The 23,493-nt window shown below is 41.5% G+C and overlaps 1 protein-coding gene across 10 annotated transcripts in view; it reads right to left on the bottom strand.

Moving 5' to 3' along the window:
- TOMM7 (translocase of outer mitochondrial membrane 7) overlaps positions 1 to 23,493 on the bottom strand; it is a 35,570-nt gene that overhangs the window by 6,401 nt on the left and 5,676 nt on the right. For 2 of the 10 annotated variants that reach the window (XR_014266751.1, XM_082472806.1), the window contains exon 1: positions 2,177 to 2,362. The exons of 2 other annotated variants lie outside the window; for them this stretch is intronic. Coding sequence is in view for 4 of the 8 variants with exons in the window: in XM_082472806.1 (XP_082328932.1) it covers positions 2,177 to 2,279 (103 nt within the window). In the remaining 4 variants the exon portion in view is untranslated. Of the gene's footprint in view, positions 1 to 2,176; positions 2,363 to 2,467; positions 2,647 to 3,744; positions 6,272 to 7,042; positions 7,338 to 9,170; positions 9,299 to 23,493 lie in introns of those variants that run through there. 6 more of the 10 variants (XM_082472802.1, XM_082472804.1, XR_014266749.1 and 3 more) reach the window with 5 other exon arrangements.

Below are 23,493 nucleotides of genomic sequence, written 5' to 3'. Positions count from 1 at the left end.
ACACAGATTATAACAACCAGCTACAGCTTTCTGGCAGTAGAAAAAGAATTTCAAAAAGGGGAGGAGGGAGAGGTACACGAAGACTTACAGAGCAGCAAAGAAACCACAGGGACAAAGAAAGCAAGAGCAGACTAAAACAGAACCCGATATACACAACAATGGAAAAAGGAGATGGTACAAAGACGGGGAAGAATCAAAGCCCCCATACCTTCCTTAGCTAAAAGGAGAGTTCCTCCCAGTATTTGACTAGCCAAACTGGGCCGTTCTACCATTAAGTGAAAGCTGAGGTGGGGATGAGTCTGGAAGAAAGAGGGGAATAACAGCCTGTAAGGGCAGGCTGTCCCAATTACTTGCCCTAACCTTCGATACCTATACAAAGTCACTAATATCTGGCAAAGTAATGCTTCTTTTAAAAATACGTTCAAAGAGCTTCCCTGGTGGCGCACTGGTTGAGAATCTGCCTGCTGATGCAGGGGACACGGGTTCGAGCCCTGGTCTGGGAAGATCCCACATGCCACGGAGCAACTAGGCCCGTGAGCCACAATTACTGAGCCTGCGCGTCTGCAGCCTGTGCTCCGCAACAAGAGAGAGAGGCCACGATAGTGAGAGGCCCGCGCACCGCGAAGAAGAGTGGCCCCCGCTTGCCGCAACTAGATAAAGCCCTCGCACAGAATCGAAAACCCAACACAGCCAAAAATAAATTAATTAATTAATTAATTTAAAAAAAAAATGCGTTCAAAATCAGGGAGGAGGGACTCCCCCAGCAGTCCGCTGGTAAAGAATCCACCCTACAATGCAGGTGACGCGGGTTCAATTCCTGGTCAGGGAACTAAGATCCCACATGCCGCAGGGCAACTAAGCCCGCGTGCCACAACTACTGAGCTCGCTGGCCTCAAACTACAGAGCCCACACGCTCTGGAACCCACGTGCCACAACTACAGAGCCCATGTGCCCTGGGAGCCTGCGCACCACAACTAGAGAAGAGAAAACCTGCACGCCACAACTAGAGAGAAGCCCGCGCACCGCAACAAAAGATCCCGCATGCCGCAACTAAGACCCAAAGCAGCCAAAAATAAATAAAATAAATAAATAATAAATATTTTTAAAAAAAGATTTATTAAAATTATCCAATTCGAGAATATTAGAAAAAATATTTTAAAAATAAGGGCGTTAAAGTATCTGTTCAAGTCCAGCATACTGAAGTATTTCCAAGTTATCAGTTGGCTTGCAACTCATGGGGAAATCGGAGCCAAAGCTACCTAGAAAACGTCCAGCACAGTCAAACACTCTGTCAAGACTGAGTGAAGGTACTTTATCTTACACCAAAAAAAAAAAAAAAAAAAGGCAAAAAAACAAGCAGCAGCACGTAGTTAAAATCATAGGATTCTGAAATATGAACCTGAGTTTTAGAAAATGTCAAACTGACAGAGCTGAGACTCTTTCCTCTCCAAAATACTGCCTGAATATGGCAGATTAAAATTAAAAAAACTATCCAAGGCTAGAAACAGGATAAAGTCCCAATGTGCAGCCCTAGGTGAAAATATTTGCCTGAGCACTTACAAATCTTTGCACTACAGCATAGCGGTGAAGAGTATGGGCCTAGATGCCCCAATGCTTGAGTTCATAATTCCCCCACGTGACAGCTGTGTGGCCTTCAGCAAGGAACAGAACTTTTCTACGCCTCGGTTTCCTCAGTAGTAAACCCGTTACTCCCGGTGAGAACGCAGAGGCAACCAACAACTATTGTCTTAATCATGCCTCAAAGCAATGGCATACCCACGAGGTTCACCGGCCTCTTTCCACTTAGGCCCACCTAGAAAGGTGAGGATAAACGCCCTGAAAACCTACCTAGTGCCAAAGAGTGAATTAGTTGTTTTCACATACGTCAGGTCGTCCTAACTCTCTCAGAAAAGTAGGTCACCCCTAGTTTACAGATATAAAAACAGGACGGGAGGCATTACGTGACTTGTTAGAGACCGCCCCCCCGAAAAAAAAAAAAAGTAAAGGGCAGAACAAGAACTAGAACTCAGCTGAGACCGACCCCACTCGACCGGACAGCCTCAAAGGACATGCGCGGCGTGGTCGCGTTTCTCTCTCCCGCCCCAGACCAAAAATGGAGTCTCAGCCTCCGCACCCCGTTCCCTCCCGACTCCTCCCAGGTTCTTCTCCTACTGACCCAGGTATATCACGAGAGGAATAAAGCCCCAACGGATGGCAAACTGGCCTCCCTTGAAAAGCTGCTGCAGCCTCTGCTTGGCCTCTTTGCTCAGCTTCACCATGGCGACGGCCCGGGCAACACACTTCAGGCAACTGCAACAACCGCGTCGGAAATCCGAAAAAGGAAGAAGACGCGCACGCGCCAGACACACAGCCTTTACGGCAGGAGACGTGAGCGTCGCCAGCGGAGGTCGTAAATCGTCACCCTTCCACCTGCCTCTCCGCGGCCCCGCCTGTGGAAGGCGCATGCGTGGTTGAGTCTCTTCGTTCAAAGGCCGAAGTTCGCTTTCGTCTATTTAGGAATCGCCCAGTTTCGCTGATTGCGGGATGCCTGGGGGCACTGGTCTTGGGATTCCTTCTGCCCGGAACGCCCTCTCTCTGCCCACAGCCTTACCCATTTTTTAAAGTGTATCTCCAAGTGTTCTTTACCTAACATAGAAGGAACATTAACTAAATTCAAAAGGACCGGGTTTTAGTCCCAACTCAGTTATTCTGACTTGCCGTTTAATCTTGGCCAAGTTATTTAACTTATCTCTGTATCAGTTTGCTTCTTCAAGCTGAAGGTTGAACTGCAAGGAAGGTTGCAAACTGACACCCAACAGAGCCCCTATCCATGTTTTCTTTGACTCGCAGGGTGTTTGGTTGTTTTATTTATTTTTTGTTACATTTTAAATTACTTGCCAACATTTTAAAGTTTGGGAAAGTTCCCATGAAAATCTGGACTTTTTCAGAGAAGTTGGCGAATCTCATTGCAATCAACACCCATCTTGCCCTCGTTGGTTTAGAATTGCAGTGGTTCTCACCCCTGGCTGCACAATAGAATCAGTGAGGCGATGTAAAGGCTTACTCCTGCTGGACCTACTGCTGCTGGTTTTGACCCCAGGTTGAGGACTTCTTGATTTCTAAGGCTGTAAGAGATTTCTTAGGCTTTGACCTTGATGCCTTTCCTGGGTCACCCTCAAGATACATCATATTTTCTTTTAAATTCTTTTTTAAGTTTATTTGAGCAAAAATTTGTTTAAATCGGGTAGTTCCAAACCAGAAGTGCTCCGTCTTTTAAATTCTTAAGGTGCCCAATGGCACATAAAAATTTCCCCTAGCTTTCTGGATATTCTTGTGCTTAGCTCATCATCAAGATAATAACAGCTAGTCTACTTTGCCTGTGTTAAGTGTTTCAGTACAAAAGTTAGTTTTAATCTTTAAAAGAATTTAAGCTTGCATTGCGTTAAAGCTTATTTTACTAATTCTTGTAAGGAGTAAACTATATATATTATAGGCCTCATTTTACAGATAAGGAAACTCTTTCTCAACTTTTTATCCAAATGCCTGATACATAGTAAGGATGCATTTCTGTCAGTGGAGCTGAACAATGCCAAGTTTATTTGCCTTTATCTAACATTCATGGAGCTACATGCTAGGCATTAGAGATACAAGATTTTTTTTTTTTTTAAGGCACTACCTTTAAGAATTTCATGTTTGGGTGGAAAAGACGTGCATAAACAAATGATTCCAATATATTGTGACTGTGCTAAGTCCCACGATAAAGTTATACACAAAATACAATGGGAAGGCAAATGGAGGACACCTTACAATGCCCGGAGGTGTCAAGGAACTTTTGAACAAGCCAATGGTAGTCAAATTGGAAAAGAGGAAATAAATTTGAATCATTAAGGAGGTTAAATCAACAGGACTTGTTGGCCAAATGAATGTGGAGGACAAATTTGAAAAAGGTGGTCAAAGATGACTGCCCAGTTTTGAACTTGTGCAACTAAGTTAGTAGTCTCACTCCTCTGTCTCCACAAAGTCTAAATTATATAGATTCACCTTCACAGTGATTCCTACACATAGGGCTGGGGATTCAGGCAACCTTATAATGGCTGGAAGTGCTACAAAACTTCACTACTAAATTTTTTTTTTTTAAGATTTTTTTTGATGTGGAAAGTCTTTATTGAATTTGTTACAATATTGCTTCTGTTTTATGTTTTGGATTTTTGGCCCCAAGTCATGTGGGATCTTAGCTCCGGGACCAGGGATCAAACCCGCACCCCCTGCATTGGAAGGTGAAGTCTTAACCACTGGACCACCAGGAAAGTCCCTATTTTTAAATATATAAAATGCACACGCAAGAGAGTCTTCTCCTATTATAATAATAATTACCATATAGGGCTTCCCTGGTGGTGCAGTGGTTGAGAATCTGCCTGCCAATGCAGGGGACACGGGTTCGAGCCCTGGTCTGGGAAGATCCCACATGCCGCGGAGCAACTAGGTCCGTGAGCCACAATTACTGAGCCTGCGCGTCTGGAGCCTGTGCTCCGCAACAAGAGACGCCGCGATAATGAGAGGCCCGCGCACCGCGATGAAGAGTGGCCCCCACTTGCCACAACTAGAGAAAGCCCTCGCACAGAAACGAAGACCCAACACAGCCATAAATAAATAAATAAATAAACCCAAAAGTTAAAAAAAATAATAATAATAATTACCATATATTTGTTATTATGTGCCTAGAAAGAAATGTAGAGAAATATACTTCAAACTCTTTGTAGTAGTAATTATCTCAGGGGATGAGGGAGGAAATTATTGGAAATCTTCACTTTCCATGTATCTCTGTAATATGTTGATTCTTTTTCATATTACTTTTATTTTTTTAAAAAAAGGTAGATTTTAAAACAAAATAAAACTCTCTAAGGACTCCCTATTGCCTTTAGGATAAAAGATTAAAGATAAAGATATATTGCACAACCTACATGGTCCTTGAAGGCACCAGATTTTCTCTCATCTCTTCTCTTACCTCTGCCAGAAATGCCTTCCCACACCCCTTTCTTTTTGAAGGTCCATTCAAATATCTACTCCAGGATGTAATCTCCCCGACCTGTCCAGGGCAAGTTGAACACTTCCTCTGTGGTGCCCCGACTCTCAAGTTGATTTATCATTATTTATTAACATGACCATTTCCCCAAGTAGACTACAGGCACAAATCTCATATCCTCCACTACTGTATATGTAACACTTGTGGAACTGTTGAATGAATGTCATCAGGAACTAACAGCCTTGGTTAATTATGCTACTTAATCAGCCACAGAACAGGTATCTAAAATGCTTGTTTGTAAATTTATGATTAGAGATATTCTTGGCAAAAGAACTGACATTCTCCTTCCTAGTGGGCAACTACACACAGACAACCAATTAGAAATAACTAATACTTCCTGGGTGCTTACTATATGCATGCACTGTGCTTGCTTACATGCCTTAACTCGTTGAATCCTCTCAACTCTGTGAGATGGGGACTGTATTAACAATCTCATTTTGAGGAAACTGAGGCACAGGGAAGTGAAGTAAATTTGCCCAAGTTCATAGAGCTGGTAAGTGGTGGAAGTAGTGTCTAAACCCAGACACTCTTACTCCAGAACTTGAATGTTAACCATGACACTAGACTGCGTTATAGAAGAGAAGTAAACACAGGACCAGAAGAAAAGAAATTGTATATTCTCAAAAAATATTTTCCTCATGCTGTGATAGATAAAAGAATTCTTTCCATTGTACTGAAGCAACACATACGACTAGACCAAATGCTGGCCAGTGACCCAAAGGGATGCTGACTGGCTGAACCAACCAGACTCTCCCTAAATGAGATTTGAACTCAAGATAGAAATAACAATTTGACCAAAGCTGGTAAGACAGAGAGAATAGAAGACATGAAGCGGCAGAAGGCACAAGTAGGCAGAAACTGTGAAGTAGAGAATATTGAGCTATAATGATATTAAAGCCCTCAGATAAAGAATAACATGCTTTCTGGGGTTTTTTGTTTTGTTTTGTTTGTTTTTTGGCCTTGCCGTGGGGCTTATGGGATCTTAGTTCCCCGACCAGGGATTAAACCCATGCCCTCTGCAGTGGAAGCGAGAAGTCCTAACCACTGGACCACCAGGGAAGTCCCACGTGCTTTCTGGTGATAGCGCAATAAGATAGTCCCAACTGGAGTTTGCTGTAGGCTGAACAACCTTCCATTCCCCAGATTTATTCCAAAGTTGGTAAGCCTGGCTATGCCATGGTTCCTGTTCTGTAACGCAGAAGAAAGTGAACTAATCAATTACATTATAACCCTCATGGTCTCAGCTAATTATAAAATAACAGAAGAGAGGTGAAGGCATGAAGGTGAGAAACTCAGGGGAAAAAAATCAACTGTCAGGATTTCACCAGCAACATCCAGAGAAAAGATAATACTAACTCTGTCTTCTTAGGAAAAATATACCTCTAGAGAGGGTTAGATGGTTGAACCCTTTAAGTTGCTAAGAGGAAAGAAACCTACAGAAATATGGGTGGTGGACAATTCTGACAGCACAGCCAGGCTTCACAGAAAAACAGGAACCACTCCTTTAAATGTCTATTTCCACATCTGTAAAATGGAAAGGGGATAACTATTTGTTATGGACTGAATTCTGTCCCCCTCCCCCCAATTCATATGTTGAAGCCTCAACCCCCTGTGGAGGGATTTGGAGAAAGGGCCTTTAAGGAGGTAATTAAGATCAAATGAAATCTTAAGAGTGGACCCTAATCTGATAGGGCCTGTTCTTATAAGAAAAGAAAGAGACACTAGAGCTCTCTGTCCTCGTGCACACAGAGGAAAGGCCATGTGAGGACACAGTGAGAAGAGAGCACCTTGATCTAGGACTTTGAGCCTCTAGAAGTGTGAGAAAACAAGCTTCGGTTGTTTAAGCCACCCAGTCTGTGGTGTTGTGCTATGGCAGTCTGAGCAGACTCATACACCACCTAAGAGGGTTGTGTGTAAGGAAAATTAAATCAGATCATGTTAATATATTAATAGAAGTACCATGTATCGGGTACCTCCCTGTGCCAGGCCCTTCATGGACATCATCTCTGGTCCTTCAAAACTTCATGCTCTTTGCACCCCTCACACTGCTTGGTGTGTAGTTGGTTTGTTGAATTTTGAATCTGAACATCATGGTCTTATTAACACAACATTTATAAGCCATAATTGTTTTTATGCATTCACTCATTCTGGAGTACTGAGTACTGACAATGTGCAGCTCCTTGTGCTATGGATAATTACGTGTGGAGACCCATAAGAAAATGAGGTACAGTCTTCCGCTTAGAGACTCTGTGATCTAGTCAAGAGAGAGTAAGACAAGTATATCAATAAGTTACTTGTCCATGTGACTAATCTTTGGAAAAACAATAACATCACATCAAGATTAAACACAGGGACCCAGGGGCAGAAGCTCTGCATTTGAATCCTGGCTCTGTCACTTAGCTGTGTGATCATGGTCAAGTTATTTAACCTCTCTGAGTCTCTTTTCTCATCTGCAAAAGAAGATAACAATAATATCCACCTCAATCAGTTACTGTAAAGATGAAGAGATAGTATGCTTGAAATATGGGGCCTAACTAAAAGACTTAGGCAAAGGTAAGCTATTTCTATTATTGTTTGTTGTTTGCGTCTTCGTTCTTACTGGTTTCTGTTTCAAAGATCAACCTTTTTCAGAAGTTTTTTCTCTAGCTCTAAGGCTACCTATCAACAGCCTTCCAGGAACTGGCTGCACCTACTACATACAGAGCTACAGAGTGCGCAAGGGACAGACTAATGCAACCTGCGATAGAGTGTAAGCTCCTCAAGTAATAGAGTTTATACTTTGTGTCCATTAAATCTGAATACAATGCTGTGCCATGGAGGGAGCCTAACATATATCCATTGCTATAAAGAAAAGAACACAGAGATAGAAGTCATGTGGATCTGAGAGCAGACTTGTCAACCTTTGAATCCAACACTGCCATTTCCCCAAAACAAGAACTGCAAGAACTAGTTGATAATATATCAGAAAAACTACTTAATTCACCATGGTTACCAGGAAAACAGGGCCTATTTTCCAAAATGCAGCCAAATATGTGCACCAAAATGAAAAAGAGGAAAAAAATTTAGCATGCATCTGGTTTTCCAGAAATGGTATATTAAAAATATATCAATATTCAAACACCATGTGCTTTCTTGAGTTTTTAACTCTTACTTTGTCCTCTTTTTTTTTTTTTGCTAGGGTGTTTTAGGTGGATAGATAATTTCTTACTGCCATGATACAGCTTGGGATTCTTAAGCATATCAAGCGAGTATATGCATGGAATACAATTTCTGCAATGAAGAGATTAGCCAAAAAGCATCACTGGGACATCTACCAAGTGTAGGGTTCTGCCAGGAAAAGGGAGTTTCAGAAAACTGTGCTTCTCAGCTCCTGCCCACAAGGATTTGGGAATCTTATTTGGGGACAGAGCACACATACCCTTGAAAGACAAGAGAGTATGGGGTAAGAGCCAAATGTGTAGGGCAGACAATATACTGTTATAGAAATCTGGATGAGAGACAAGTCACAGAGGGCTGGATTGTTCAGGGGGAACATCACAGAACTGAGCCTGAGCTAGTTTCTGATGGCTGAGGAAGAGGGAGACAAGAATAAAGAAATGCCAGAAGGTGCAGGATTAGGAAAGAGAGAGTAAAACGATTTAGGTGGAACAGAAGCTCCAGGCAGGAAATAATGAGACCAAGTTATAAAAAGAACCTAAATGTCATGTTAAGAAATTTGGATTTTAGCCAGAGAGTAGCTAGAAAGCTACTGAATATTTTAGAGGAAAAAAAAAAATTACAAGGTAAAAGCAATTTATTTTTAGGGTTTAATTTTTTCAGTTTTCTTAATTTTGTTGAAAAGGAAATAAATTCACATCGTGTAAGTTTAAAAGGTACAAAAGGTACTCAGTAAAAGGTCTCCCTCTGCTTCTGTCCCCTGCTGCCCACTTTTATCCCTGGAAGCAAATCAATGTTACCGATTTCCTATATATTCTTCCAAAGATATCTATGCATATGTTTTGCAAATGGAATACAGTCAGATTTACTTACCTTAAAAATGTGATTTAAAGATTATTTTATATGAATACATAAAAAGATTTCTCATTACCTTTTTAAAAAATAGATGGATTGGTACAAAAGAGCATAATTCTATTTCTTTTACACTTTGCTGCTCAGATCTTCTCCTTGGAGGCAACCCATTGTCTCTAGTTTCATATACATCCTTCCAGAGATATTCTAGGTATATGGAAACAAATAAACACAAACTCACACATCCTCCTCACCCCTTTAAAAATATACAAATAGGATGCATAATATACACTATCTCACCTTCTTTCTTTATTTTAAAATATTTCTTAGAAACCCAAATAAAGTCTTTACTTAAATTAATGGTCCAATCTCAACTTCCTGGTTTTAACAATGGATTATGGTTATGTATATCTTATCACTGGGGGAAGCTGGGTGAAGAGAGAGTTGCTGACCCACAGGAACTCTCTGTACAATTTTTGGAACTTCTTGGAAGTCTTAAAATATGTCAAAATGAAAAGTATTAAGAATATTCCTTAGCAATTATTTCAGATCAGTACATAAAAGCTTCCCTTTTTATAGATGCATAGTCATACTTTTCATGAATAAAATATTTAACTTGTCCCCTATGGAGCCAAGTATCTCAGATTTCCTTTAAATTCCTGAAAATTAATAACAGTGTCCAACCGTGTGTACTCAGACTTTGACTCGATGGTTAAGAGTGGGCTAGGTACCAAACTATGTAACCACAATAAAGACTGTAGTGGGAAATCAGGAGCTCCCAGTTCTCATCCTAGTCTTCTCACTAATGTTTGACTTGCAGTAGGTCACTTAACCCTCCTGTTTTGGCTCTCTCATCTGCAACATTGGGATTACCTGCCTTGGTTACCTTTCAATTATCTTGAGGGTTAGACAAGATGGATGGAACATGACTCACTTAAGTTGAATCCACTATAAAAATAAAAGTTTGGCTAGTATGACTATCACCTATATCAGAATCCTCTACCTACAATCAGAAATAGGAGTTATCTCCACAGACATAAAGAACAGATTTGTGGTTGTCAAGGGGAAGGGGGTGGGGAAGGGATGGAGTGGGAGTTTGGGGTTAGCAGATGCAAACTATTATGTATAGAATGGATAAACAACAATGTATAGCACAGAGAACTATACTCAGTATTTTGTAATAACCTATATGGGAAAAGAATCTGAAAAAGAATAAATAAATAAATAAATAAATATATATATACACACATATATATATTATATATATAATACATAATATATATATAAAGCTGAATCCCTTTACTGTACACCTGAAACTAACACATTTTAAATCAACTATACTTCAATAAAAAATAAATTAATTTTTTAAAAAGACAAAAGAAAAGAATATAAAAAAGAATGCATATATGTAAAATGGATTCACTTTGCTATAGAGCAGAAATTAACACACATTGTAAATCAACTATACTTCAATTAAAAAAAAAGAAATAGGAGTTATCTCATGGCAGATTTAGTCTCCCTTTGAGTGCCAAAGAAAGCTGCATCTTACCCCATATTATTTTTGATTTAAAATAAAATTATTTTCTGAGCACTTCTGTTTTCTAATCCAGTCACTAATGACTGTCAGAAGGGGTGCCACACCGTAACAATGATAAATAAAACATTTGCATTTAATAGCCATTCTGCCTCACTTCAATGCACAGTTTAATAACCCATCTAACAGGTTGACTCCTTGGTATTAGTACATTTTGCAGGTAAATCATCCTGTTGGAATCAAGAAGCAATTTTAGTTAACACCCAGACATTCTAAAGGGGTTTCACTCAAGGGCGATATTCAAAGTATTGGCTTCCACCAATCAGAATGGCACCAAAAGACACACCCACACTGGTTCACCTGGGCTGGAAAGCAGAGTGCAGGTTTTATTTTTGTTTCTTGTTTTCCCTGAAAGGGAACTTCATGTTGAATTTCTCCAAGAACTAGACAATGTAGCCAACACCTATGTTTAAATTTTTCAAGGTAAACATTTTCTCCTCAGTATTCTATGGTGCGGAACTGGGAAAGATTCAATGCCTTTTTTCTAGGGAAATGTGTGGCTCCTTGTGCAGAGTTGCTTGCTGCATACAGCCTGCTCAAAGTGGGTGCCTATTATCCCAGTGGCAACACCAGCTTATTTAAATTTTCATGGCCTGCTGTTCACTGGGCCTGAACTGATGATACCAATCAGGTAAATGGTTATGCCCTGGGATCCAGGAGTTCTACTTCTCAGAATTTACCCTAAGGAAAGGATGGATGCTTTAAGGGAGGTATCAGCTCACTACGATCATCCTAGCTGCACTCCTCACCTATAGGGATGGGTCCCCAGCAGCAAGCAGCTCTATCCAGTCTGACCCACCACTGGCCCAGCTGATTGGACAAAGCATAGATTCCCAAGACAAAAAGAGCCAGTCGGAGTCTTTCTCCCAGAATTTGGAATTGGGATAAAGAGATTCCACTTCAGTCAAAAACAGACTCTTGTAAGATAGAGATATAATGTTGAAACAGCGAAGGGACCCATCTTCTCCCACCATGGGGCCTGAGTAACAGAAAAAGCTGGTGGCAATGGGAGAAAAATGAAGCCCACCCAGAGGGAAGCACCCAGAAGAGGCCCACCTGGCTACAGAGTCCATTCCTTTCCCTGGGCCCCTCGCCTTTCCTCCCTCTCTGTGACACTCCCTCTATCATCATCAAAAGTCCGTCAATTGACTGACGATAGGGAATTCCCTGGCAGTCCAGTGGTTAAGATTCCGTGCTTTCACTACCGAGGGCCCGGGTTCAATCCCTGGTCAGGGAATCCCACAAGACACACCGTGCAGTGCGGCCAAGGGGGGGGGAAAAAAATGGCTGACGATAACTTGAATTGGTCTCTGGCAACTAAAGAATTTAACTACAAAATAGCTCACCAAAATACTCATTGCAGCATGATTTGAGACTTGGAAGCAACCTCAATGTTCAGCAGCAGAAGAATCATTGTCAGTGCTGCCATACACAGGTGTGCAGCCTTTTAAAACACAGATTACAGGGCTTCCCTGGTGGCGCAGTGGTTGAGAATCCGCCTGCCAATGCAGGGGACACGGGTTCGAGCCCTGGTCTGGGAAGATCCCACATGCCGTGGAGCAACTACGCCCGTGAGCCACAATTACTGAGTCTGCGCGTCTGGAGCCTGTTCTCCGCAACAAGAGAGACCACGACAGTGAGAGGCCCGCGCACCGCGATGAAGAGTGGCCCCCGCTTGCCCAACTAGAGAAAGCCCTCGCACAGAAACAAAGACCCAACACAGCCAAAAATAAATAAATAAATAAATAATTTTAAAAAAAAACACAGATTACATAGACCGTGTAGCAACAGGATTAAAGAGTTGTTAACTGATACAAGGATAAAGCAAAATTTTATGAGCACTTGGGTTGCAGCTATATACAAAATATGTCTAAAGATGGACAAAGGCTGGAAGAGAAGAGAAAACAGACCAGAAAAAGTAGATGTGGAAATATGAGGTGATAAATACATAAAATTGAACATGGCACTGGGAATGGAAATGAAAGTAAGGATGTGAATGGCCTATTGAATGAAACATTGACTGGAAAGGCGGCAATTCAAATCAGCTATGAGATTTCAAGTTTGGGTGATGGTATTTGGTGATATTAACACAAATAGAAAAGAAAGGGGAAGGAAGGGAAGGGAGGGAAAAACAAAAGAAGGAAAGAGGGAAAAGAGGAATATAACAGTCCTGGAACAAGGGCTCTGCTATTGTGGGAGAGTTAACATGCTTTGTTAGACACAGAATCATATCTGAACACAAACCTGAAGATCTTCTGGTTTTCATTCTACAAATGGAAAACCCGAGGTCCCCAGAGGTGAAGGCCATCTAGTTAAGACTTAACAGATCCAGGCTCTTAAAATTCAAGGCCAGTGGACTTCATATATACACCATACTGTCCATTGTTTCATAAAAGTATACAAAAACTGGATTAAAGCCAAGATATAATGGGTTTGATTTGCAGACCTTTCCTCATTGACCTATTAATAAATTAAGTTCTCATTTCAGTGTCAGATTCTTCCCTGAGAAACACTGCTATTTAAAAATATTGATTTCATAAAGTGATTATGGAGGTTGACAAGTTGTTCAGGTAACTGACCAAATAGCATTTTAAAACAATTTCCTTTCTTTCTTTATTTTGCTGCGCCAGGTCTTAGCTGCAGCACACAGGATCTTTGTTGCAGCATGCATGTGGGGTCTTTGTTGTGACATGCACATGGGGTCTAGTTCCCTGACCAGGGATTGAACCCTGGGCCTCTGCATTGGGAACACGGAGTCTTAGCCACTGTGCCACCAGGGAAATCCCAAAATAGTTTCCTTTCTAATAAAGATAGGTCAAGAGTTAGAAATGAGGGCAAGACATATGAATGAAAGTTCCTCCCAGCAGGAGGCACTATAGCACATGGAATCAGACTACAGGGGCAAACCTTAGCTTTGCAGCTCTCACTAGCTACGAACTCTTGGATGAGTCTTCGGTGGTACGTAGTAGGTGCTCTATAAATGTCAGCTCTTATTATTAGCCAACTGAAAGGCAGGACTACTTGCCGTGACTGCTGGTTCCAGGTCAAGGCATTAGGGACCCTTGGGCAAGCATGGAAGAGTCCAGTTAGGCGGACTAAGCCACACCAGGGCCTGGACATGCAGGCAAGCAAGTAAACAGATCAGATGAACTCTGAGCCACAGTTCACATTGGGTTTCCTAGAGAATATTCAAAGCTGAGTTTAAGGGGCAGGATGCCAGGACAGGAAATAATTGGAGAATACTCAGCTTAACCCTAGAAGAGAACTGAAGCAGGCCAACAATGGTGGTAGTTGGGGGGTGGGAAAGGATATAATGGAAAAAAAGAGTGCTCAGCACCATTCAGGACATAGGAAGAAACCCGGTTACCTGGCGACATCAAATGGTAGGTTGGAGTTAGAGGCTTAGAGGTAACACTTGTTAAAAACTGTGCGGGGTCTAAAGTTTTACCCCATTTCCAAGCTTGCAAGTTACTCTTTCATGGACACTGGTAAAAGGCATGAGCCTCTTGGTCAGAGACTGAGGATTTTATTACATGTGCAAAAGAAGTAGCCAGAGCTTTGTGTTGGTTTGCAGTGGTTCCCCATGTCCCCCGAATCCCACAGTGATGACACAAAGAACCCATCCAGGATGCCTGCCCATGCAGAGGGTTGCCACGGGAGAGGAACACTGGCCTGGAGGGATTCACTGTTTTTATAGTGAGCAGTAGCAAATCTTTGTCTGGGAGGAGGCAGTGCCTCTTCCCTGAAGGTCGCTTGCTGCACATATAACCCTGAATAATGGCCTGGACAAAGAGCCATCGGGGCCTTGCATTCTTGGCATACTCAGAAAGAACAGACAGGGAGGCCCAGTGCCCATGGCAGATTCTCTCTTCCAACAACCCTTTTAAACCAGGATGGAAACTTTAGTCAGGGTGAATTCAAAAATGAGGTGGAATTAAGTCAAAAGAAAGGAGACTGTAGCAGCGCAAAAGTGAGGTGCTGGAGAGAGCAGGTGAGTCAGAGGCTGGCTCTGGAGATAAGGAGAGACCCCAGACAGGGACGTAGGCCTTAGCCAGCATAGAAGTCATAAGAAAAGGTAAGATCTGCAAGGGAGAGAAGGCAGAGAGAGAAGGACTCACATAAAATGCCCAACTGAATTAGCAGATGCAAACTATTACATATAGGATGGATAAACAACAAGGTCCTACTGTATAGCACAGGGAACTATATTCAATATCCTGTGATAAATCATCATGGAAAAGACTATGAAAAAGAATATATATGGAGGATTAACCAAGATGGCGGAGTAGAAGGACGTGCTCTCACTCCCTCTTGCGAGAGCACCAGAATCACAACTGGCTGCTGGACAGTCATCGACAGGAAGACACTGGACTTCACCAAGGAGGATACCCCACGTCCAAGGACAGAGGAGAAGCCACAGTGAGACGGTAGGAGGGGCGCAATCAGAGTAAAATCAAATCCCATAACTGCTGGGTGGGTGACTCACAGACTGGCGAGCACTTACACGACAGAAGTCCACCCACTGGAGTGAAGGTTCTGAGCCCCACGTCAGGCTTCCCAACCTGGGGGTCCGGCAACAGGAGGAGGAATTCATAGAGAATCAGACTTTGAAGCCTAGTAGGAATTGATTGCAGGACTTCGACAGGACTGGGGGAAACAGAGACCCCACTCTTGGAGGGCGCACACAAAATAGTGTGTGCATCGGGACCCAGGGAAAGGAGCAGTGACCCTGGGGGAGACTGAACCAGACATACCTGCTGGTGTTGGGGGGTCTCCTGTAGAGGCGGGGGCTGGCTCTGTTTCAGCGTGGGGACAAGGACACTGGCAGCGGAGGTTCTGGGAAGTACTCCTTGGCGTGAGCCCTCCCAGAGTCTGCCATTAGCCCCACCAAAGAGCCCGGGTAGGCTCCAGTGTTGGGTTGCCTCAGGCAAAACAACCAACAGTGAGGGAACCCAGCCCCACCCATCAACAGTCAAGTGGATTAAAGTTTTACGGAGCTCTGACCGCCACAGCAACAGTCAGCTCTACCCACCTCCAGAGCCTCCCATCAAGCCTCTTAGATAGCCTCAACCACCAGAGGGCAGACAGCAGAAGCAAGAAAAACTACAGTCCTGCAGCCTGTGGACCAAAAACCACAGTTACAGAAAGATAGACATGATGAAAAGGCAGAGGGCTATATACCAGATGAAGGAACAAGAAAAAACCCCAGAAAAACAACTAAATGAAGTGGAGATAGGCAACCTTCCAGAAAAAGAATTCAGAATAATAATAGTGCCGATGATCCAGGACTTCGGAATAAGAATGGAGGCAAAGATTGAGAAGATGCAAGAAATGTTTAACAAAGACCTAGAAGAATTAAAGAACAAACAAAGAGAGACGACCAATACAATAACTGAAATGAAAACTACACTAGAAGGAATCAATAGTAGAATAACTGAGGCAGAAGAACGGATAAGTGACCTGGAAGACAGAATGGTAGAATTCACTGCTGTGGAACAGACTAAAGAAAAAAGAATGAAAAGAAATGAAGACAGCCTAAGAGACCTCTGGGACAACATTGAACGCAACAACATTCGCATTATAGGGGTCCCAGAAGGAGAAAAGAGAGAGAAAGGACCAGAGAAAATATTTGAAGAGATTGTAGTCAAAAACTTTCCTAACATGGGAAAGGAAATAGCCACCCAAGTCCAGGAAGCGCAGAGAGTCCCATACAGGATAAACCCAAGGAGAAGCACGCCGAGACACATAGTAATCAAAGTGGCAAAAATTAAAGACAAAGAAAAATTATTGAAAGCAGCAAGGGAAAAACGACAAATAACATACAAGGGAACTCCCATAAGGTTAACAGCTGATTTCTCAGCAGAAACTCTACAAGCCAGAAGGGAGTGGCATGATATACTTAAAGTGATGAAAGGGAAGAACCTACAACCAAGATTACTCTACCCGGCAAGGATCTCATTTAGATTTGATGGAGAAATCAAAAGCTTTACAGACAAGCAAAAGCTAAGAGAATTCAGCACCACCAAACCAGCTCTACAACAAATGTTAAAGGAACTTCTCTAAGTAGGAAACACAAGAGAAGAAAAGGCCCTACAAAAACAAACCCAAAACAATTAAGAAAATGGTCATAGGAACATACATATCGATAATTACCTTAAACGTGAATGGATTAAATGCTCTAGCCAAAAGACACAGGCTTGCTGAATGGATAGAAAAACAAGACCCATATATATGCTGTCTACAAGAGACCCACTTCACACCTAGGGACACATACAGACTGAAAGTGAGGGGATGGAAAAAGATATTCCATGCTAATGGAAATCAAAAGAAAGCTGGAGTAGCTATACTCATATCAGATAAAATAGACTTTAAAATAAAGAATGTTACAAGAGACAAGGAAGGACACTACATAATGATCAGGGGATCAATCCAAGAAGAAGATATAACAATTATAAATATATATGCACCCAACATAGGAGCACCTCAATACATAAGGCAACTGCTAACAGCTATAAAAGAGGAAATTGACAGTAACACAATCATAGTGGGGGACTTTAACACCTCACTTACACCAATGGACAGATCATCTAAAATGAAAATAAATAAGGAAACAGAAGCTTTAAATGACACAATAGACCAGATAGATTTAATTGATATTTATAGGACATTCCACCCAAAAACAGCAGATTACACGTTCTTCTCAAATGCGCACGGAACATTTTCCAGGATAGATCACATCTTGGGTAACAAATCAAGCCTCAGTAAATTTAAGAAAATTGAAATCATATCAAGCATCTTTTCTACCACAACGCTATGAGATTAGAAATGAATTACAGGGGAAAAAACGTAAAAAAGACAAACACATGGAGGCTAAACAATACGTTACTAAATAACCAAGAGATCACTGAAGAAATCAAAGAGGAAATCAAAAAATACCTAGAGACAAATGACAATGAAAACACGACGACCCAAAACCTATGGGATGCAGCAAAAGCAGTTCTAAGAGGGAAGTTTATAGCTATACAAGCCTACCTAAAGAAACAAGAAAAATCTCAAGTAAACAATCTAACCTTACATCTAAAGAAACTAGAGAAAGAAGAACAAACAAAACCCAAAGTTAGCAGAAGGAAAGAAATCATAAAGATCAGAGCGGAAATAAATGAAATAGAAACAAAGAAAACAATAGCAAAGATCAATAAAATTAAAAGCTGGTTCTTTGAGAAGATAAACAAAATTGATAAGCCATTAGCCAGACTCATGAAGAAAAAGAGGGAGAGGACTCAAATCAATAAAATCAGAAATGAAAAAGGAGAAGTTACAACAGACACCGCAGAAATACAAAACATCCTAAGAGACTACTACAAGCAACTTTATGCCAATAAAATGGACAACCTGGAAGAAATGGACAAATTCTTAGAAAGGTATAACCTTCCAAGACTGAATCAGGAAGAAACAAAAATATGAACAGACCAACCACAAGTAATGAAATTGAAACTGTGATTAAAAATCTTCCAACAAACAAAAGTCCAGGACCAGATGGCTTCACAGGTGAATTCTATCAAACATTTAGAGAAGAGCTAACACCCAACCTTCTCAAACTCTTCCAAAAAATTGCAGAGGAAGGAACACTCCCAAACTCATTCTATGAGGCCACCATCACCCTGATACCAAAACCAGACAAAGACACTATAAAAAAAGAAAATTACAGACCAATATCACTGATGAATATAGATGCAAAAATCCTCAACAAAATACTAGCAAACAGAATCCAACAACACATTAAAAGGATCATACACCACGATCAAGTGGGATTTATCCCAGGGATGCAAGGATTCTTCAATATATGCAAATCAATCAATGTGATACACCATATTAACAAATTGAAGAATAAAAACCATATGATCATCTCAATAGATGCAGAAAAAGCTTTTGACAAAATTCAACACCCATTTATGATAAAAACTCTCCAGAAAGTGGGCATAGAGGGAACCTACCTCAACATAATAAAGGCCATATATGACAAACCCACAGCAAACATCATTCTCAATGGTGAAAAACTGAAAGCATTTCCTCTAAGATCAGGAACGAGACAAGGATGCCCACTCTCACCACTATTATTCAACATAGTTCTGGAAGTCCTAGCCACGGCAATCAGAGAAGAAAAAGAAATAAAAGGAATACAAGTTGGAAAAGAGGAAGTAAAACTGTCACTGTTTGCGGATGACATGATACTATACATAGAGAATCCTAAAACTGCCACCAGAAAACTGCTAGAGCTAATTAATGAATATGGTAAAGTTGCAGGATACAAAATTAATGCACAGAAATCTCTTGCATTCCTATACACTAATGATGAAAAATCTGAAAGAGAAATTATGGAAACATTCCCATTTACCATTGCAGCAAAAAGAATAAAATACCTAGGAATAAACCTACCTAGGGAGACAAAAGACCTGTACGCAGAAAACTATAAGACACTGATGAAAGAAATTAAAGATGATACCAACAGATGGAGAGATATACCATGTTCTTGGATTGGAAGAATCAATATTGTGAAAATGACTGCACTACCCAAAGCAATCTACAGATTCAATGCAATCCCTATCAAATTACCAATGGCATTTTTTATGGAACTAGAAGAAAATAATCTTAAAATTTGTATGGAGACACAAAAGACCCCGAATAGCCAAAGCAGTCTTGAGGGAAAAAAACGGAGCTGGAGGAATCAGACTCCCTGACTTCAGACTATACTACAGAGCTACAGTAGTCAAGACAATATGGTACTGGCACAAAAACAGAAACATAGATCAATGGAACAAGATAGAAAGCCCAGAGATAAACCCACGCACCTATGGTCAACTAATCTATGACAAAAGAGGCAAAGATATACAATGGAGAAAAGACAGTCTCTTCAATAAGTGGTGCTGGGAAAACTGGACAGCTACATGTAAAAGAATGAAATTAGAATACTCCCTAACACCGTACACAAAAATAAACTCAAAATGGATTAGAGACCTAAATGTAAGACTGGACACTATAAAACTCTTAGAGGAAAACATAGGAAGAACATTCTTTGACATAAATCACAGCAAGATCTTTTTTGATCCACCTCCTAGAGTAATGGAAATAAAAACAAAAATAAACAAATGGGACCTAATGAAACTTCAAAGCTTTTGCACAGCAAAGGAAACCATAAACAAGACGAAAAGACAACCCTCAGAATGGGAGAAAATATTTGCAAACGAATCAACGGACAAAGGATTAATCTCCAAAATATATAAACAGCTCATTCAGCTCAATATTAAAGAAACAAACACCCCAATCCAAAAATGGGCAGAAGACCTAAATAGACTTTTCTCCAAAGAAGACATACAGACGGCCATGAAGCACATGAAAAGCTGCTGAACATCATTAATTATTAGAGAAATGCAAATCAAAACTACAATGAGGTATCACCTCACTCCTGTTAGAATGGGCATCATCAGAAAATCTACAAACAACAAATGCTGGAGAGGGTGTGGAGAAAAGGGAACCCTCTTGCACTGTTGGTGGGTATGTAAATTGATACAGCCACTATGGAGAACAATATGGAGGTTCCTTAAAAAACTAAAAATAGAATTACCATATGACCCAGCAATCCCGCTACTGGGCATATACCCAGAGAAAACCGTAATTCAAAAAGACACATGCACCCGAATGTTCATTGCAGCACTATTTACAATAGCCAGGTCATGGAAGCAACCTAAATGCCCATCGACAGACGAATGGATAAAGAAGTTGTGGTACCTATATACAATGGAATATTACTCAGCCATAAAAAGGAACGAAATTGAGTCATTTGTTGAGACGTGGATGGATCTAGAGACTGTCATACAGAGTGAAGTAAGTCAGAAAGAGAAAAACAAATATCGTATATTAACGCATGTATGTGGAACCTAGAAAAATGGTACAGATGAGCCGGTTTGCAGGGCAGAAGTTGAGACACAGATGTAGAGAACAGACATATGGACACCAAGGGGGGAAAACTGCGGTGGGGTGGGGATGGTGGTGTGCTGAATTGGGCGATTGGGATTGACATGTATACACTGATGTGTATAAAATTGACGACTAATAAGAACCTGCAGTATAAACAAACAAACAAAACAACTAATAGTAAACTTTCATTGGGTTATTTGTATGGAAATATGTTAATATAAATGTTTCAGACATTACATGAAATTTCTAAAAATCTTACATGTTCTGGTATAATGTTATAAGTCATAATCCTAGTTATTACTTTAAAATGTATATCTCAGAAATAACTAATTTTCTTGTCAACCGCATTATTATGAACTTTCATCAAATCTTTAACTGTGGTCATTTTTAAGTCTTTTGTCATTTACAGACAGTTCTGGGTGTACTCTGATGATCTTGCAAATATGTTCCTATAAAAGGGTTTCATCTTCATGAAATTCATGGAAAAGACTCTGACAAGTACAGGTTTCTGGTAACTGACTGTACTGCTGAATTGAATGAATAAGCATTTTCAGAACTCTAATGAAAAACTGATGAGCTCATAAAAGTGCTAACAAAAGATCAAGATGAAAAAAAATTAATTACATGGGACTGAGTGAACTGATGAGGATGAGTATAATTTTTGTAACTTTCTGTTTGAATTTAAAAAAAGAAAAAATCCCACAAGGACTCAGAGGCAAAGAATATACAAATCAATTTTCACTGCAAAGTAAAGGAGCTGTTACAGTGGAGGATTACTGGACTGAATGTCAATATTATGACATAGTATGAGTGTGTTTCATGTTTGGTAATTGCCATCATTGTTGCTTTTGTTGTGGTCATCCATGTACAATGCTTGGTGTCAGTCTATTTATCTCTTGTAAAAATAAAATACAGTGTGTGTGTGGAAAAAAAAAAAAAAAGAATATATATGTATAACTGAATCACTTTGCCATAGACCAGAAACTAACACAACATTGTAAATCAACTATACTTGAATAAAATAATTTTTTTCAACGCCCAGTTGAGAGGCTAGAACAAAGAGACAGAGGCAGCCAGGTGGAGCAGGAAGTTCAGGCAGGGGGAGAACCGGGGCTGTGTGAAATCAGTCAAAGCACGCCTGCGCTCAGGGGTCTAGGGAGACCCCGCCAACCCAGCCCCCGGCCGGGCGAGGGACCCCTTCCATGCACTCCCTCAGCGCCTCCTGTCGGCTCCACTGCCCCGTGGCTGGCTGTGACCGCCCTGGGATTATAAATCCTCCTGGAACGGGGGGCGTGTGATTCACCTCCATACCCAGGGTCTGCAGCAGCGCCTCTCATGGCTGGCGTTCAACGTACACACTGTGAATTAACAAGTCAACCAGTTAGTCGGTGAGGCAGTTTCTGGAAGCCTTACAGTGTCAGATTCTGCACGTGAATCATGTAAGATGAGGAGTGAGAACAAAGCGGCTGCTCGTGGAAACTGGGAAGTCACAGGTCCCAATTCCAGAAGACGGGTTTGTCAGCGGAAAGGTACACACACCAGCCCTTCAGGCACTAAGGGTGGAGAGTGGGGTGAAAAGCCAAGGTTGCAACTCTTATTCTTTATGTCCACCTCCCACCCCTTGCCTTGTGGGTGTGAAGAGTCACACCGCTTCGAAGGGAAGCACGATTGTTATGGCTGAAGCGAAAAGAAATGGCAACAGTCAACTTTAGGTGTTTAGAAAAAATTTCCACGAGTGCTTTAGTGAAATCAGGTGTGGGGAGAAGCGGGGGAGCAGGGTACAGAGCTAACACCAGAGCAGTGGAGTCTGGGAAAGAGAAGAAGAGGAGGAGGCCCTGCTTCCAGGAGACCCGGGCGAGGTCTGGTGGGTGGGGAAGGAAGTCAGAGATGGGGGCCAGGAACCCTGACTTGGAAAGAGGGCCTGCTCCGGGGCACCGGGTTGCAGGGATCCTATCAGGAGATCACCGTGCTCCTACCTTCCCAGCTCGGGGCCTTCGCACTTCTGTGCCCTCTGCCTGGAATGCTCTTCCCACAGCTCAGCCCCTCATTGCCTTCAGGTCTCTTCAGAAATACTGTCTCTCAGAAGGGCATGCCCTGACCATCTGTCTAACATAGAACCCCCCTCCTCCATCTCTCTCGAGTCCATTTCCCTGATTTTATTTACTTTCCTAACATACACAATACACGTCAGGGGATACATGCCACCAGAGTTCCTAAGATCCTGTTTTCTGTTTCTAATAAAACTAAGGGAGATGAACAAAAATACAAAAGGTTCTTCAACATCACTAATACATTTCTCTCTTCTAATGCATGTCTGCTACAGAGTAACATTTCTACTGGAAGTTCCCCTTTCAGGACCCCAGATGAAGAAAGAAACGTTGAAATTAGATGGCAACACAGTCAGCAGTTTTGGTTTTTAAAAGAGAAGGTTGGGTCACCTCATCCGTTGGGAAGCAGTGGCCATGTCACATCCACAGAGCTCCACCACAGAAGACCCTCTGTTTGCCCCTCCTAAGACAGGGAGATGGAGGAGCAGGGATTCTCCACCACTCAGACTTTTGAAACATAAGTGACCTCAGCAGAGAGCTAAGAAGCTGGCACGAGTAACATCTTATTAAATAACCATTACTCCGTCTTCTAATGGAAATCTCTCCCAGTAGCAGGTATGTACAATCCCTCAGAAGAGGAAAATGTTTTTTTAATGGCAGAAAATTTTATATATCTTTCTCCCAGAGAGAACCCCTCTCTCAATGCCTTAGAAAGAACCAATTAATTAATAATATAAAACCCTGGCAACGAGAAGAGGGGGGCCTCTCCAGCTCAGGCCACAGGA

The sequence above is a fragment of the Balaenoptera physalus genome, assembly GCF_965194825.1.
Source record: "Balaenoptera physalus genome assembly, chromosome: 8".
Classification (NCBI taxonomy): domain Eukaryota; kingdom Metazoa; phylum Chordata; class Mammalia; order Artiodactyla; family Balaenopteridae; genus Balaenoptera; species Balaenoptera physalus.
This window is presented reverse-complemented; position numbering and strand designations above follow the sequence as displayed.